The 17,725-nt window shown below is 41.3% G+C and overlaps 1 protein-coding gene across 1 annotated transcript in view; it reads left to right on the top strand.

Moving 5' to 3' along the window:
* Nucleotides 1-12,500, top strand: part of Lancl2 (LanC like glutathione S-transferase 2) — a 51,517-nt gene extending 39,017 nt beyond the window's left edge. The window contains exons 7-9 of the mRNA XM_085691182.2: nt 4,579-4,755; nt 7,804-7,876; nt 10,238-12,500. Of these exons, the coding sequence (XP_085547308.1) occupies nt 4,579-4,755; nt 7,804-7,876; nt 10,238-10,332 (345 nt within the window). The 3' untranslated portion in view covers nt 10,333-12,500. The remainder of the gene's footprint in view (nt 1-4,578; nt 4,756-7,803; nt 7,877-10,237) is intronic.
* The last annotated feature ends 5,225 nt before the right edge of the window (nt 12,501-17,725 follow it).

Here is a 17,725-nt window from a genome sequence, read left to right on the forward strand (position 1 = left end):
TGTCATTTTGCTGCTGTGCATGCTAGGCTGGCTGTCCTGTGCGCTTCTGAGGATTTCCTTTCCTTGCTTCCTTTCTCCTGATAGGAGCACTGAGATTATAAATGTGTGTTATCACAGCCACCTTCACACGGATTCTGGGGATCTGAATCCAAGGCCGCATGCTGTGCAAGTGCTTTAACTTCTGAACCATCTCTCCCACCTCTCTTCCTTTTAACTTAATTATTTTTGTATTTGTGTACATTGTGCGATCATTTGTTAGCTTGTAATCCTGGTGCTGGGGAGATGGAGAAATGCTGATCCCTAGAGCTCACTGGCCAGCCAGTCTAGCCCACTCAATGTGTTCTAGGGCAGTGAGAAAGTCAGAAAAAAATAAGATAAATGGTACTGGAGAAACCATATCCTTGGCTAACCACTGGCCCTTAAATACATGGACACCCTTAAATACATGAACACACATATGTATATCATATATATTGTATATACATGTATATGGCGTTGTGTTATATGTATGTATTACATATATGTATATGCACACAGATTATACACATTACACACACACATGTTATATCTATTCCCTAATATACAAATACAGTATATTCATTCTATGTGACATGACTTGTAAATGTGTTTGGGGCTGACCATTTGCACTGGACAACCAAGTTCTGTGGTCTTTTCCTGAAGAAGACTGTTTCTTTACCTCAGCGTCCTTTAGTTTAGTATCTGGGACAAGGCTGGGCAGGGAGTACTCCCTGTAACCCAGTACATGGGGAGCATAGGGCAGCAGGTCTTTGTGAGTTCAAAGACAGTCTGGTCTATATAACAAATTCCAGGATAGCCATGGCTCCTTAGAGAGATCTGTCTTTAAATAATATAAATAAATAAAATCAGGACAGAGACAGGGCTGTTCACTGTCTCCACTCATTTTCAATATAGTGTTTGAATCACTAGCTAAAGCAGCAAGATAAAGAGAGTAAAGGGACACAAGTCAGAAAAGAAGTCACACTATCCCTGTTTACAGATGACATGATCTTATACAGAAGAGATCCTAAAGATTCCATTAGAAAACTTCCAGAAATGATCAACACTTTTAGCAAAATGGCAGGATATCAAATCAACTTGCTATAGACACATTGAGAAAGAGATCATGAAAGTGATACCATTCACAATGGCCAAAAAACCAAAAAAAAAAAAAAAAAAGAAAAAGAAAAGGGAAACAAAGACAAGAAAAAGTAGTAATAAAACTAAGGAGGTAAAAGACCCCTATAGTGAATCCTTTAAATCTTCAAATAAAGAGATTGAGGAGACATTAGAAGATAGAAAGACCTCTTATACTCAGAGATTGGCAGAGTAAATATTTAAATATTGTGAAAAGAACCATCCTACCCAAACCAGTATACTAGGAAACATTTATGGCTGGATGGCTGGATGGGTGGATGGTTGATAGGTAGATGATAGATAGATAGATAGATAGATAGATAGATAGATAGATAGATAGATGATACTAGATATACTAGTATATTTAAAGTTGTTCTTGCTTCCCTCTTGAGCCCTACTGCTACAGTCTGCTTTTCTCTCCATGGTCTTTCAGATCCTTCTAGGGTGGCCCGTTAAGCCCTGCTTATAGATTGAACCACTTTTCTAGTCCAAAGTCCCAGAGATTTTACCATTCATTGAAAAAAAAAAAAAAAACAAACCCAATATGGTCAGGTCCTTCACAGCAATTCCCCCACAATTCTGGTACCAGTATCTTCTATGTTAGTTTACTTTTCTGTTGTTGTATAAAACACCATGAGCAAGGCAGTTGATAGAAGTGATGGTTTATTTGGCTCACAGTGCATCATGGCAAGGGAACATGGCAACAAGCAGCAGTCATGGTGTTGGAGCAGAAGCTGGAGACTCACATCTTAAACTGCAAGTAGAAAGCAGAGAGTGAAGTAGGAAAGGCATATGGATTTAGAACCCTCAAAGGCCACCCCCAGTGATGTATTTCCTACAGCAATGCCACTTCTCCCAAGCCTTACAGGACAGCACCACCACCTGAGACCAAATATTCAAATTCCAGGGAATGTATTATTCTTATTCAAATTACCACAGGAAGGAATTCGTGTATGACATGGTAAAACTAGTCTGCTCTCCAGGACTGGTATTACCCTGGAACCCTAGGGAGAACCTATTGTCACTTCTCTAAACCAGTGTCGTTTGTAACCACATTCTAGATACTTACCATCTACTCACAGAGAAGTGTAGCTCTCATCACATTAAAAAAAAACAAACAAATAAAAAATGAAAACAAAAAACCCTTTTTTTTCAGTAGCCAAAGATCATTAAGACCCAACTGGTCAAAATTCAGAAAACAACTCTCTATGGGGTTTCCAACAGCAACTGATACATCCTCAATACAACCCCTTCATGCACCACTGAGAACACCATGAAGTAGTGGTGGAAAGACGTTAAGAGCCAGAAGACTAGGACATCTGCTCTGCTGCAAGATAATTTCTTGTATATATGATAGGTATTCTGCACCCATGAAATCTCAGCAATATGGATTCCTAAATAAGACCTGAAAAATGACAATACCAATTGACATGCCACTGTGAATGCGGAAATTTCACAAGGCCCTACCCTTAGTGAGGGAGATTCAGTCTTCTCCAGGGACGAGCCGCTAGATAGGTGATATGATCCAAAGCAATCAGTCATCCCTAAACATACACATACAAGCAACACTAAATAATCTCTATGTATGTATATATGTGTGTGTGTGTGTAACAATTTTATATACATATATATATATATATATATATATTATTACACACACACAAACACACACATTGGTTTCTTGAAACAGGGTTTCTCTTTGTAGCCCTGGCTATCCTGGAACTTAATCTGTAGATGAGGCTGGCCTTGAACTCGTTCTGTCTCTGCCTCCCAAGTGCTGGGATTAAAGGCACGTGTTACCATCACCCAGATGTAACAATAATAATTAATAATTTAGAAGCCATGAATTTGGGGGGCATGGAAGGACTGAGAAGGAAGAGAAAAGGAAGAAATTGTGTAAATATAGTACACATACAAGTTTCTCAAAGATATTTTAAAAATTGACATTTCAAAAACCAGCTGGTATTCTGATGGGGAGTCTTTTAAAGTAACTTGATCTTTCTTAGTTTTCAATGTCCTATATTCTATAAATTTAGTGTTTGACTGTTGCATGGCATGGGACTTACTTTCTTTTCTGGTCCTGTCTATTTGGTATTTTGTATGCCTCTTCAACCTTAAAAGGCATCTCTTTCTTTAGATGAGGCAAGTTTTGTATAATTTTGTAGAAAATATTTTCTTGCTTTTGACCTGGATTTCTTCTCCTTTTATACCTATTATTTGTAGGTTCAGGTTTTTTGTTGTGTTTTTTTGTTTGTTTATTTTTGTTTTTTTGAGACAGGATTTCTCTGTAGTTTTTTGGAGCATGTTCTAGAACTAGCTCTGTAGACCAGGCTGGCCTCGAGTTCACAGAGATTTGCCTGCCTCTACCTCCAGAGTGCTGGGGTTAGAGGCATGCGCCACCACTTCCTGGCTTCAGTTTTGTTTTTTAATCAGTGTTCGGCTCCTTCATGTTCTATTCATGGTTTCTTTTTTTCTGTTGGACTTGAGATTTTTCTTTGAATCAGTGATCAAAATCTTCTCCTTTGTCTTCAAAGCCTGATATTCTCTTTTCAGTTTAATCCAATCTATGGATGAGGCTCTCCTGAGTTATTTCATTTTGGCTTTCTTCTGAGAGTCTGTTTTCATATCTTGTTTTCATTATTCCAACCTTCACAGTTTTCAGTCTTCATTCTGGTATTTGTTCGTATCTTCTTTGAGTTCCTTGTTCATATGTATTGTTGCTGTTTTACATCTTTGTTTTCTGTATCATCTGAGTTGCTTTTGTTCAGGAACATCACTAAGAGAGGACTGCGTTTTCAGTGATGATCTATTTATGTGACTTGTGCCATTGCAATGGGACCTAGAAATCTGAAGTTACTTTGTTGGTAGTGTTTCTTGGCATGGAAATCGTGTCTCTACTTTGTTGACTTGATGTTTGAATCTCTCTTTCCACTGACAAGTTCCATTCAACTTGTCAGATTGCCTTCAGTTGAATGGGGTTTAGGGTTCAGTCTTGGAGCAATTTAGTGTTGATGCTCAAATGGGGTAACAGAAGTAGGTGGGGCTCAGCTCAGACTGGAGGATGTTTCTAAGCCCAGTGGAAGTCTGGAGGAGGTACTCAGGACATGTGGAGAGGAGAGGACCAGCTTAGAGTTTAGTCACCATCCAGGCACAGGGTGCCAGACTAGGCCTCAACACTGAATGTGGGACCAGAGCTAGATCTGGTAGATTAAGGAGGATGGGGTGGGGGACTCACTGGTATAGACCCTAGAGGAGAAGGATGAGCAGGACCTGGCTGGGTGGAGAGCTTCTTCTGTTTGCTTAGCCGTAATGCTTGTTCAGTCTTCCTAAGGTTGTATACTTTTCTAATCAGTGGGGGAAATGGTTTTCTAGTTCTTCATTGAAAACATTTTGCTGACACTGTTTTGTTCTCTACCTCTCTAGGTTTTTAAAGAGGAAAAATACTTGAAAGAGGCCATGGACTGCAGCGATGTGATTTGGCAGCGAGGTCTGCTCCGGAAAGGCTATGGAATCTGCCATGGAACCTCCGGAAATGGTTATTCCTTTTTGTCCCTTTACCACCTTACACAGGATAAGAAGTACCTCTATCGAGCCTGCAAGGTGAGGACACCTCTATCCCTGCAGCTCTGGAACTTCCCAGGACAGAGTCCAACAGTGCGACTCCTCTTCCCCCTGTGAGCCTGCCCATCCCAATCTGTGGTTGAATCTGTTTCTTCTGTCACATCATTGTCCTTGGTCCTCTGTCCCCATCTTTGAGATGAGGGCAGCAAACATAAAGGTTACTCTGAAGACCAGAAGTTCAGGGATTATACTGCCTGGTCAGAGTTACTGTACTGCGTATAAGCATCGTTTATGTGTTTGTTTTTGAAGAGTCTGAGCTAGCGCAGATGGGCTTTGGTTTTGCTGTTCCCAAAGATGACCACGAACTCTGATCTTCCTGCTGCTCCCCCTCCCAAGTTCTAGGGTTACAGATCTTTGATGTCATACCCAACTTGTATACAAGCTTTATTGTCCTAAAGTACATTTATTCTTCAAGCCTCTATTTCTTTATTTGAAAAAAATGAAGAGAAAACAACTACCTATCTACCCAGGATGTTTCAAGAATTAAACATGTAGACTATCTACAATTGTTCCTAGTTAAAGCCTTCATTAGTGTCACATTCGGTTACATGACAAACCTACACTCCTCTCCAAGTTTCTGTAGTCCTGCATGCCTTGACCCTTGCGGGTTTCTCTACTTTGTCTCATCTTATGCCCCTTTCAGACATACTGCCTCAATGCACCTCCCTCTCAATGTAATGGACTCTAAACTGTTACTACCTGTTTCCTTCACCAAAAATGTATTTCCCTCTGCAATTTACCACTTTGCCACTCCAGGGCTAGTTTAACTGACATTCTTTGGGATCTTTAAGACTGCCACATGGAAGAATCATCCAGTTATTTATTGAGTGTATTGCTTATTGCTTGGCTCAGACTGGTGAAATGTAAGCTCCGTGATCGTCCTTGTCTAGGTTACTTTTATGTAATATGTACAACAGTAGCACATGGGCCTAAATAGAAACAATTAAATATGCCTTCAGTATATTTTCATGAATGGCAAGAAGCTAGACTTGGTAAATGCTTGTTTGTATTTTTATTACTATGCATGTTTCAGATGGTGCAATTATGTACAGACACTAAATAATAGAAAAAAATACACCAAAATGTTTGCAGTGGCCATTGGCAGATAGAGGCATATGGATAACATATTTGTATACCATCTGGACAGTGAACACCTGCTACCATTATGGGGTGTTTTTGTTAGTTTGTTTTTGTCAACTCAAATAAAATGGCCTCTCTGTTTTTGAATAGCTGTAGGGTGCCCACATTCATGGATTAATCATGGGATGCTGTAGAAGCATGTAAGAGGGCAGAGCCCAGTCTAGTCATGCGAGGTCAGAAAGTGGTGTGTAAGCCAAAAGAGGTAGACAGCTGGAAGTTATGCAGAGGGAATGGGAAACATTGTAGAGAGGAAACTGCCTGCCCAGAGGCTTGGAGCTTGAAGCACCCAAGAGAATGATAAGAATGATATAAAATTCATGATTGCTAGATCATGGGGCCAGAGCAGAACAGGAGCTAGATGAAGGGTAACTTTAATTTTAGATAGTTACATAAATAGGGAGACCTATTTCTTCAACAATAATATTTTGCAAGTGAGTCAGGAAGGGAGTAACCAAGGGGAGTGGGATACTTTAGAGTACCTAGGACAAAGCCAGAGTCAGGAAGCTTCCTAGTGTTTCTTGAAGAGGGAGCACTTCAGTGCTGTGGGATGCCATGGTGGGGACGGTGTGTTAAATATGACTTGGAGTCACATGTGCACAGAGCAGTTCTCAACCTTGATTACACCTGAGGACCAGTGTGACCTTCTCTAGATCATTTAAATAAAGAATCCCTCTTACTAGTGATTTTCGGGACCTACAGGTGATTTTTAAAACTAGGCAGCACTGAACACCAGTTTGGAAAATGGAGGATCCATGTTGAGACTCTTCTTTAGAAACATCACCATGGATCTGGGTGGGAAGGATCAGGAGGAACTTGGGTTCCCACACTGGTGTTTGTCGAGTCCTTAGTGGGGAAGTGATGAGTTAGACACCAAGACAGTGTCTGTGATAGAAGAAGGAAGGCCTTAGCTTATTAGGGATGCAAAGAGCTAAGGGCTGAGGTATTTCCACAATGGAGAATTGTTTCAGCAACAGTTTAAAGACAGTAAAGAGACGTGGGGGAAAAAGCAGCACACTGAGCGTGTTCTCCAGAAGTACCCAGGGCCAGCGGGAACTAGCGGCCAGGTCTGAAGGCAAGTTCAGAGCAGGGATTTTTATTCAGATGGAGCAAGCACTTGAAAGTAATAGGCAGGGTGCTGTTGAATTTTGCTTTTCTCCTCCACGTGTCCCTACAATGTTTGAGGGTAGATGTGACCTGAAATTTTGAAAATGAAATTTATGCCCTGGCAGTGCTGAAGCATGCACGGGCAGCCCATATATTGCAGTTCTGTTGAACTTGTCCATGTTGGATTTCGTGGTCTAAGTTAATGAGGATGACTGAACAGGTCTCTAACTCAAGAGGGCACCAGATCTCATTGCAGATGATCATGAACCACCATGTGGTTGCTAAGACTCAGGACCTTTGGAATGAGCATCCAAAGATGACTCTTAACCACTGAGTCATCTCTCTTACCCTACAAAAGAGGAAACAGGCAAGGAAAGGTCCCTAACTCTCATCCTGTTAGGGGGTTTTGTTCAAACATTACAGTCAAGAGCCCTAGAATCACTACTGTTCAAACTGGCCTCTTCAATTATTTTTTTCAATATTTATTTTTATTATTTTTAATTATGTGTCGGTGTGTGTCTGTGTATAGGAATGTGCATGTAAGTGCAGATGTCTGAAGATGGCAGAGGAGTCAGTTCCCACTAAGGCTGGAGTTTCAGGTGTTTGTGAGCACCTGGCATGGGTGCTTAGAATTGAACCAGGGTCCTCTGGAAGAGTACTGTATGCTCTTAACCACTGAGCCTCTCTTGAGCCCCCTCCTCAGTTCTTATAAATTCATTCAAGTGTCCCATTTGTTGCCTCTTAAGAAATTCTATTCTTAAAAAGGATTGTCTTTCTTGTTAGTTTGCAGAGTGGTGCCTAGATTATGGAGCACATGGGTGTCGCATTCCTGACAGACCGTATTCCCTCTTTGAAGGTAGGAGAATACGAAAAATAAAATCTTAACATTTGGTTATTTGGTTCCTCTGTTCCAAGGACAAGCATTAGTACATGCAGTGTTGCTTGAGTTAACACTTCAGAACTAAAACAAAAGTATAGCAAGCATGTTTTTCTTGCCTACATTTGTTCTGCGAATGTCTCCAAAAACTTTAGAACTTCTGTGAAATACATATGCAGACAAAGCCTGGAAGGCTTATTGGATAGGGGGATAATAAGTTTCCTCTTCTGCATTTTATATATTATTCTATATGTTCTTAGTTATTTAAATACACTTAATTCTTTAAATTATATAAAGAATTACTAGTAACTAATATTAGTGGAAAGTAGTAATTGGATATTAATTATTAGAAAAATGAGTGAATAGTGAAGACAGTTCAGTATTTTTACTGATAGCTATAACAAGGCCATTAGTAAAAATAACAATAATTAAGTAGTCTTAAGTAGTCTACCCAGGTTGAAAAGTATAAAAGAATGTAATATAATTAATAAATACTATAATTATAATTGAAGTCCTAGAAAGACAAAGATCCTTTTTGGTTTATTTGGTTTATTATATTTTCTTTAGCTTTTTTTGTTATTTTAAATTTTTTTTAAAGCAATCTTTTTTTTTTTTAAATTTTATATACTATCCCCAGTTCCCTCTTCCTACCCTCCTCCCACTTATTCCCTCCCCCCCATTTCCTGTCCATTCTTCAGAGAGAGTGAGGCCTCCCATGAAGAGTCAACAAAGTCTGTCACATCACTTGAGGCAGGACCAGGGCCCTCCTCCCTGTATCTGGGATGAGCAAGGTATCCCTCCATAGGGAATGGGCTCCAAAAAGCCAGTTCATGCTCTAAGGATAAATACTAGTTCCATGGCCAGTGGCCCTACAAACTGCCCAAGCCGCACAACTGCCACCCACATTCAGAGGGCCTAGCTCAGTCCTATGCAGGTTCCCCAGCTGTCAGTTCAGAGTCAATGAGTTCCCATTAGCTCAGCTCAGCTGTTTCTGTGGGTTTCCCCATCATGGTCTTGACCCCTTTGCTTCTGTTATCACTCCTTCCTCTCTGTGAATGGACTCTAGGAGCTTGGTCTACTGCTTAGCTTCTCTGCTTCTCTTTGATCAGGTACTGGCTGAAGGTTCTATGATGACAATTAAGGTAGTCATCAATCTGCTTACAGGGGAAGGACAGTTAAGGTATCCTCTCCACTATTGCTTTGATTCTTACCTAGGATCATCCTTATGGGTTCCTGTGATTTTTCCCTAGTGCCAGGTTTCTCACTAATCCTATAATGGTTCCCACTAACAAGATATCTCTCTTTACTCTCCCTCTCTGTCTTCCTCCAACCCCCTTCCCAATCCCTCTTTCCCCTCCCCTTCTCCTCTCCTTACTCCCCTTACACTAATCTACCCTCCCTTAACATTCCCATTTACTCAGTAGATCTTGTCTATTTCTCATGGGGATGTTATAGGGTGACCTTATATAATAACTTCTGCATTATTATATATATATATATGCATGCACTTATTTGAAAATTACTTTCTTAAAAGCTAAAGAAAATGTAAGACTATAAAAGCTTTGATAGGAAAATTTTATTTATTGACATACTGTTGACAACATCCTTAAATTCTTCAATGGCTTTTGTTTGTTTTATCATTGGATTATAGTACTTGACCCTCACGCCTGTTAGATAAGCACTGTAGCTGCATCCTAGTTCTACATCTATATCTCTTTGGTAGATGCTGCAGTATCATCTTAACATTTCAAATGCATGATGAGAATCCAAAAGCTACTTCTTAAAACATAATATAATGGAGTTGAAGAAATAGCACAGTAGGTAAATTTGCTTGTCACACAAGTGTGAGAATCTGAGTTTGAACCCCCAGAATCCAGATGTGTAGATGTATATAGCTCAAGTATATAATTCCATCACTTTGAAGAGTAACTGGGACATGAAGCAGGAGGAACTTCAGAATCTTGCCAATCAGCTACAATGGTGTGTGTGCAATAGAAAATGGAAACCCTGTTTCAGACAAGGCAGGTGGAAGGCAAGAACTGACACTTCAAGTTGTCTGCTGATGTCCATACTCACACTTCATATGCCTGAATTCACATACACACACACACACACACACACACACACACACACACACTCACACTCACATGTGCGCGCACACACACACCTAAGGAATGATAAATTTCCTGTTGGGTGCTGTTTCTAATGATTCCACTTTTAACTGATGATGGTACTTTTCTTTATGTCCTTATAGCCCCTGTAGATGAAGGAAGGGATTAATGTCACTATTTTATTCACTAGCCCATGCAGTTCTTAAGAGATGCTCATTTTACTTTGCAGGTATGGCTGGTGCTGTTCACTTTCTCTCTGACATCTTGGTACCAGAGACATCACGGTTTCCAGCATTTGAACTTGGCTTTTTGCAGAAGGATTAAAACGGTGCAAAAAGACAACTATCATACCCATTGGACCAAAAACCACCTGACTGATTAGTGCCTGACACAGAACCTAATGTAAAGGAAAAGAAGGAGGGGGCAAAACCCTCACAGCCCCTTTTGTTGCAAAGACCCCCAAATTAGAGCATGAGTGATAGGAACCACCCGTCAGCACTTTGTGACAGCGTCCCCTTCACGGTGAAATACGAATTCTCCATATCTAGGCTCCCTGTAGTGTGCATGTTTCTTGGTGCTTGTCTATAGGTGTAAATTGACTAGATAGAAAAGTCACACTCATCACATGACTTGTTAGCTGAGCATGTGGGAGTGTTTAAGGCGACAGCCACACCTTTTTGTACATAGTATCTAAAGTAGGGTGTCATCCCTATCAACAAAGAAACAGTTGTGCGATGTGTCTTAAACACCAGCTAGCAAATCTAGATACCCTGTGAGAAAAGTGCGTTAGCATTTTCCATGGGCAGTCTTCAGAAGAGCATGAGCGGAAGACAGCTTCCTGACCCAGAAGGAAAGTGGGCAACTCAGCACGCACTGTAGAGCTTGAGAAGGCACAGCGACACCGCTTACCTCTTTGTGTCTTATGGTCAACACCATTAGTGACTAATTATTAGCAATTCTCAGACATTCGCCCAGATTAAAACAGCCTCCACCTGTTATCAGCATAGCTTATCCCTGAAAAACAGAGTAGATAATGCCAGCCAGATCCATCTATAGCCCTTCAAAAGTTTATTTCATATGTTGGTAACTTATTAAAGTATGAATTTAAAATTAATACATTCCTTATTTTTCATACAAATTGAGGGGATAAATTCTAGGCTGAATTTATACACACAAGGAACAAACATTCTAACCAAGACAATTATTATCTAGGTAATTTTTAAAATTATTTTTAAGGACATCTTGTTGGATTCACATACGGTTAATAATCCTGTCACATAAATTTCAGAGTTTGGTTGTTGTTCGTGATACAAGTGGGCTAGATTCCTAAGCATGTTTTGTTGTGGAGATAATTCATAAACGACAAGGCAGGATTGTGTAATAGTCTGGACCTCAGTACTTCCTAAATGCTTGCCCTAGTTACTACTCCTTTTATAAAGTAGGAAGAATTGTGAATTCAAGAGAAGGCCTTTTCATGCGTGAACCATTTTGAGTGCTGAACCTTGTTTGTGGGACTGGTACTCTAAACATCTGGCCTTCATTTTCCAAGTGATGCCTCCTAAGTCTCTTCATTCTAAGTCGTGACTATTCTTGTTCACCTTGGGTTGATTACTTCTGTGTGTATAACTCCCCAAGATTATCCTCTAATCTCCCTGAGCCTGATAATAGGCTTCTCAGGGCCATCCAGCACCCTCTTACATGAAGGTAGGGCAAACCATCCCAGACAGGCTGAGGGGAAGCCGTTCTGCAGAAGACCTCAGGTGCTGCCTAGTCTCATCCGAACTATACAGCTTTCTTCCTCTTACCCATTTCAACACAAATAATACATGGCAGAGCTAATCTCTGAGATCCGGATTGTTTAGTTCATGAAGGAAGCCCCTGGGGCTGTGTAGTAAGCCCTTTTCTGAACCAAGGTGGCAGTTTGCAGGGCTCTGGCTTTGACCAAGGGCCCTCAAGGCAACAGTAGCAGTGGTGACTCTCCTCTTTATAAACTCCTAACTGTTTGACAAATAACTAGTATCTTCCTGGCCAGCCTGCCAAGGGAAAGACAGAATACCCCCAGGATGAATGGGGGTTTTGTTTGTTCCTTTAAGACGGGTGGGCTGACACCTTTCCACTCACCACTGGTATCAACAGTTGTGCATCTCAGTCGCTCTACATTGATTCCTTCCTCGCACCCACAACACGTGCTGCTGTCCTACAAAAGCTGCAGCCCCCATCCCATAAGGCCAAGGAGAAATGGCATGCGAACTAGGACCGAGGGCTCAAATATAACCATTTGATAGTTATAAATGTATGAAATCTAATTTAAGAAAATCTCACTTTTGTTTCTTAGGCTTGTTTTATGTCAACAACTGTATTCTAAATGTGTTGAAAATTTAAAAATATGTACACACAGAATACCATTTTGAAATCTTGAGGGAAAAAGGTAATGTCCACAAAAAGTGTTTGGGGTTCTTTGGTTTTGTTAATAAAAGACAGTTTTGTGGTGAGGATTTGTGGAGCCTTCCTATTTTCTCCTTTCTGTCTCGGTTCAACAGTGTGAACGTGGGTAATGCTGTGACTGTACTGGTCTTTCCCTCCTGGTCGCAGTCCAGCTTTGGTAGTTATAATGATCAAAGGGATGTGGCTAGGTATGTGACAATGCCAGCGATTTCAGTCCTGTTCATGAGAAAGACAAACCCTTCCCCAAATCCCTGAGTGTTTCATGAATGTTTCATAGCCAGAATTGGTCACATCACCTTCTCCCACCATAAGGACGGGGACAATTACTATATAATTATTATATATAATTACCCGATTATTTGAAAGGCAAGACTGGGGTGAGAAGTGAGGGGCTGGATATACCAAGTGACTGAAGTGTTTCTCCGTGATTCAGAAAGGAAGCATTTAAGAATAGAAGTATATAGCAGGATGCAGTGCTGGTTTAACTAAATTATGAGTGCCTTAGTTACTTCTCTGTTGCTGTGACAAATTACCATGGTCAAGGATAAAATAAAACATTTAATTTGGGGTGCATGGTTTTAGGAGTTAGAGTCTATGACCATTATGGCAAGGAGCATGGCAGCAGGCAGGCAGGCAGGCAGGCAGGCAAGTTAAGCGCTCAAGCAATAGCTAAGATCTTGCACCCTGATCCACAGTCACAAGGACAAGAGCAAGGACTGTGATATTGCTTGGGTCTGGGGTTGGTTCAAACACTTAAAGAACTTGTGGCATCTGCATGTCCTCAAAAACAAGCAGTGAGTGCCATGGGGCTGCCCTGGTCACTGATGTTTCCACCTGAAATGAGGTGACAGCAAGTCAGGAGAAGAGTTCCCTGGAGCTATGCTTGGAAGTGCATACTCTGGAGAACTATTTGGTGTACTCATATGTGTGTACTTAATGTTATATTTCATATATGTATGTATTTCATAAAGTTAATGTTATGTTTAATAGTCTTTCTCTAATCCCTATATGTTAGCCAGTTTTCCATTACTATGGCAAAATACTCAAACTCACACAATTTAAGAGAAACAAAGTTTATTTGGCTCAAAACTTCGGAACTTTCAGTGCATGGTTGGCTAATTCGCCTATGGCAAAGAAGAGCATCATGGCATCAGGAGTGTGTGGCAGAGCAAAGATGGCAGCCAGGAGTTGAGTGGGAAGGACAAGGAAAAGATACTTTTTTACCACTAAGTACTACCATCTATAGTTTTAAAACCAGCATCCAGTAGTTATTAATTATAAACCCATCAGTAGATAGGGTAGGAAATCCACTAATGATGTTGAGGCCCACAGGGTCTAATCACTTCCCCAAAGTCCATTTTCCTCTTATGCTTTTAACATATGGCCTCCAGCGAACATTTTAGATACAGAACAATATACTTCTTTTATGACATCTTCACTGTGCCAGTCTTAGTTTACCAAGCCTTTTCAAGAAGGTGGTGCCTACACGTATTGAGAGACCCATGTAACAAAGGAACAAACATGGGGCTTTACCTCTCACATGGGCAATCATACATGGATTAAATCAATATATCTCATAATTATAGTGATTTTATAATTCATTCAAAATTATTATTCCTCAGTGCTACATTATTATGGCTACAATGGTTTCCATGTATAATCATGCTTAACGCAGAAGCAGTGCCTGCAAGGCCTGATGGGAAAAAAATCAGTATGCTATGCTGACATGGCAAAAGCCCCCAAATAAGTACTTATACTTTGATCTAGCAACTTGTTTCTCTTATTTTATTCCAAAATATAGATGCTCATAAAAGGAATGAGAATTGCACAGCACAATAATCACAATGAAGAAAAAGAGTAATAATGTGAACAAAACAAATTGAAAAATGTACTGATTATAAAGTTCAAAATGAAAAATAGGGCAGAACAAAGCTTAGTAAAATCATCAACTAAAGGAATTATAGTCATGAAATTTGAAATAATGGTGGGCCACAAGGAGGAAGAGATCTGCAGGGGCAATAGTATGTTCATGTTATTTGGTTGGCCTCGCCCACAGTAATGCCAAGAAACTGAGACAGCATGATGAAGGTTCGTGTTTTACTCAAACTTGTGAGTTGGCAAGCGCTTTCTGCTTCATAGACATGGGCTCCTATGGCCTGTAATGCTCAGCAGGACGCTCTGCTTCCAGACCACAGGGAGGGAGAACCTTTAGGTTCCAGTAGGAGACTCTGGAAGGGCCAGCCTGATTCACTGGTTTCGCAAATCTTCAGCCAGTGTGGCCCTGACATTCTTCCTGGGGTCGAGACAGAAGGCACACAGAGTTCAAGAACAGAGGGTTAGCTAGCATTGGCCACACATTATCCAAAAATCACTGCTGTGGAACAATCCTGTACACTGTGAAGATGCGCTGCTCTCACTGTTAATAAAAATAGAATTGGTCGATGACTAGGCAGAATTTTAGGGCAGAGAGAATGCTGGGGAGAAGAAGGGTGGCAACAAGGAGACTCCACAAAACAGAGCAAGCAGGACTGGAAGCACATAGTTGAGATAAATGAGCCTTAGGGTAGCACACAGATTAATAGAAATGGGTTAATTTAAGTTATATGAATGAGCTAGCTAAAAAGGAGACTAAACTATCAGTTGAGCATTTATAATTAATGTTAAGTCTCTGTGTGGTTATTTGGGAAGTGACTGGCAGGACAGAAAAGTTCACCAACAAATCACACTCAAATTTTGCATGTATAAAATATTAATTTCAAGTAGAAAAGTATGTTTAAAGGTCCCTTCCAATGTGACTGGGCTGTGGTTCAGGCATCAGGGTGTTTGAATGCTGCAAAAAGTATTGGAGGAAAATGGGCTACAGAGATTTCTATTCTGATCCTTAGTCCCTCTAGAGAGGGGAAAGGTAGCAGAAATACCTCAAATGCTACACAAACCAGGCTTGCCAGTGCCTTTCATGCCTCTTCACCCTATATTGTATGCATTGAGTGTGCACTATTTTCTGAATAAGAAAAACAAAGTCAGCTTTGTCTGGGATCTTTGGACCTTTAGATTCATGCTTGAGGGACCATCCTCTCACCATTGTGGTGCAGGACAATTGTCTATATTCTGTCAATTATGGTTTAAATAAATGCTGATTGGCCAGTAGCCAGGCAGGAAGTATAGGCGGGACAACCAGACAGGAAGTATAGGCTGGTCAAGGAGAACAGGAGAATTCTGGGAAGGAGGAAGCTCATTCCTCTGCAGTTGTGAGCCCACCACAAAAGAAGCAAGATGTGATCTGCCCGGCTGAAAAAGGTACTGAGCCATGTGGCTAACATAGACAAGAAAAATGGGCTAATGTAAGTTATAAGAGTTAATAAGAAGTCTGACCTAATGGGCCAATCAGTTTATCATTAATATAGACCTTCGTGTGATTTCTTTGGGGGCTAAATCGCTGTGGGACCTGGTGGGAGGACAGAAACCAGGCAGGACAGAAACCCTCCTGACAACACCAGTTTTATCTGCACCTCTTTGGCCTCTGTCCACATGGTAGCCAACACTTGGAGAGCCCTGTGTGGGCTCTGGGCCATGGTAGATTGTGTATGAGGCAGTCTTTACTCTCTTAGCTCTTCTCACCAGTGCCCAGTTTCTTCTACCAGATCATAACACATCCCATAGTCTCCACCACCTCCATCATACATGGTGATGCTGGATTTGAGATCTTCAACCTGCTCCAAGCCCATGTACATCCTCATCCCACTTCTATGCGAGGAAATGGAAGTACCAGGGGTCCAGTGACCTGACCCACTTACCACATTACTAAGTACTGTTGTGCTGATCCAGCACACCAGCAATCAGTGTTCTCATTCTCTCTCTCTCTCTCTGTCTCTCTCTCTCTCTGTCTCTGTCTCTCTCTCTCTCTCTCTCTCTCTCTCTCACACACACACACACACACACACACACAGAGCACTACTTTACAAGTATCTCTCTCGGGCCTTTATATTCACCCTCCAGGGGCCACCCTCAGCAGCTCTCACCACTGTTACCTGCACTGCTTTGGCTCCTCTGTCCACATGGTGGGCAACACTTGGAGAGCTGTCAGGCTTCCTGTGTGCCTTTCTCAGTTCTCCTCACTTCACTGTCTTTAACCCAGACACATTTTAATGCTTTCTAAACCTGGTATTCACTGTAACACCATGCTCCTTCCCACTTTCTGGCTTCTATAGCTGGCACAATGGGCTGGATTTCCACTGACATCTTAATTTCACACACCTCCCCTTTAAAAATGTCTAGAACCCTGAGAGAAATTTTTGTGGTTTATAAGCTGAAAGAACTAAGATTTCAAAATACCAAGGATTGGTTTTGCTGAGAAACACTTCCACAATTAAATATGAGGGCTGGTTTAGTACAGGACAACACTTCAGGGTCAAAAATGGAGCAGACAAGCCTCTGGATTCGGAGTCACAGTCACATGGACTGAAGTCAGGAAGAGACGGCACAGCTGTGTCTTCTCTGGTGCCAGGAAAAGCATCTGCAGGGTGGTGATAAGGAACTGGGGTCCCTCCAGGCCCATGAGTTTTTGCATTGCACATCTCCCCATTCATTTGGATGGCAATTAGTCTAGGCAGCTTTGCATTAATGTAACACATAGCAAAGAAGACCAAACTATAAAAACAGGTTTATTTTGGCTCAGTTTTTCTGGTTTCACCTCACACGGATGGGTTGGTCTTGTTGCTGTGCGCTGATGATGAGGCACTAACTCAGGCAAAGGCACATGGTGGAGCAGAGCCGTTCATCTCATGGCCAAAGAGGAATATATTTTTCAGCCTTAGGAACTGAGGTCCCGATACCCACTTTAAAGATGTGCCCTTAACAATCAGAAGATCTCCCACTTGGTCCTCCCTCTTCAAGTTTCTACCACAAGCCAGGTGTGGATCCAACCTTTAACACATGGGACTTGGGGGCTGAGTATTTTAGATTCAAAGTATAGCAGAGATCTAGAGATTGAGGGACAACCATAAGGGCTACGAAAATGTTTAATAGGAACACTGAGTAACACAAAGTCACATCTTCAAACTGGGTAACAATTTGAGTAGCCCACCTCCCAGAACCATGCAAGAGTCTCACCGTTCAGTGTGCCTCACTCAGGTAAGGGATGAGCTTCTAGCTACCAGTGTGCCTGAAGCATTGCCAGGCAGAGCCCACTAAACTCCCTCAAGGTATTCTTCCTTCACCACCTATGTGTGCCCTTCTCGTCCCACCTCTTTTCTCGTTGACAAATCTCACCAGC

The sequence above is a fragment of the Myodes glareolus genome, chromosome 6, assembly GCF_982192425.1.
Source record: "Myodes glareolus chromosome 6, mMyoGla1.1, whole genome shotgun sequence".
In the NCBI taxonomy this organism is placed as follows: domain Eukaryota; kingdom Metazoa; phylum Chordata; class Mammalia; order Rodentia; family Cricetidae; genus Myodes; species Myodes glareolus.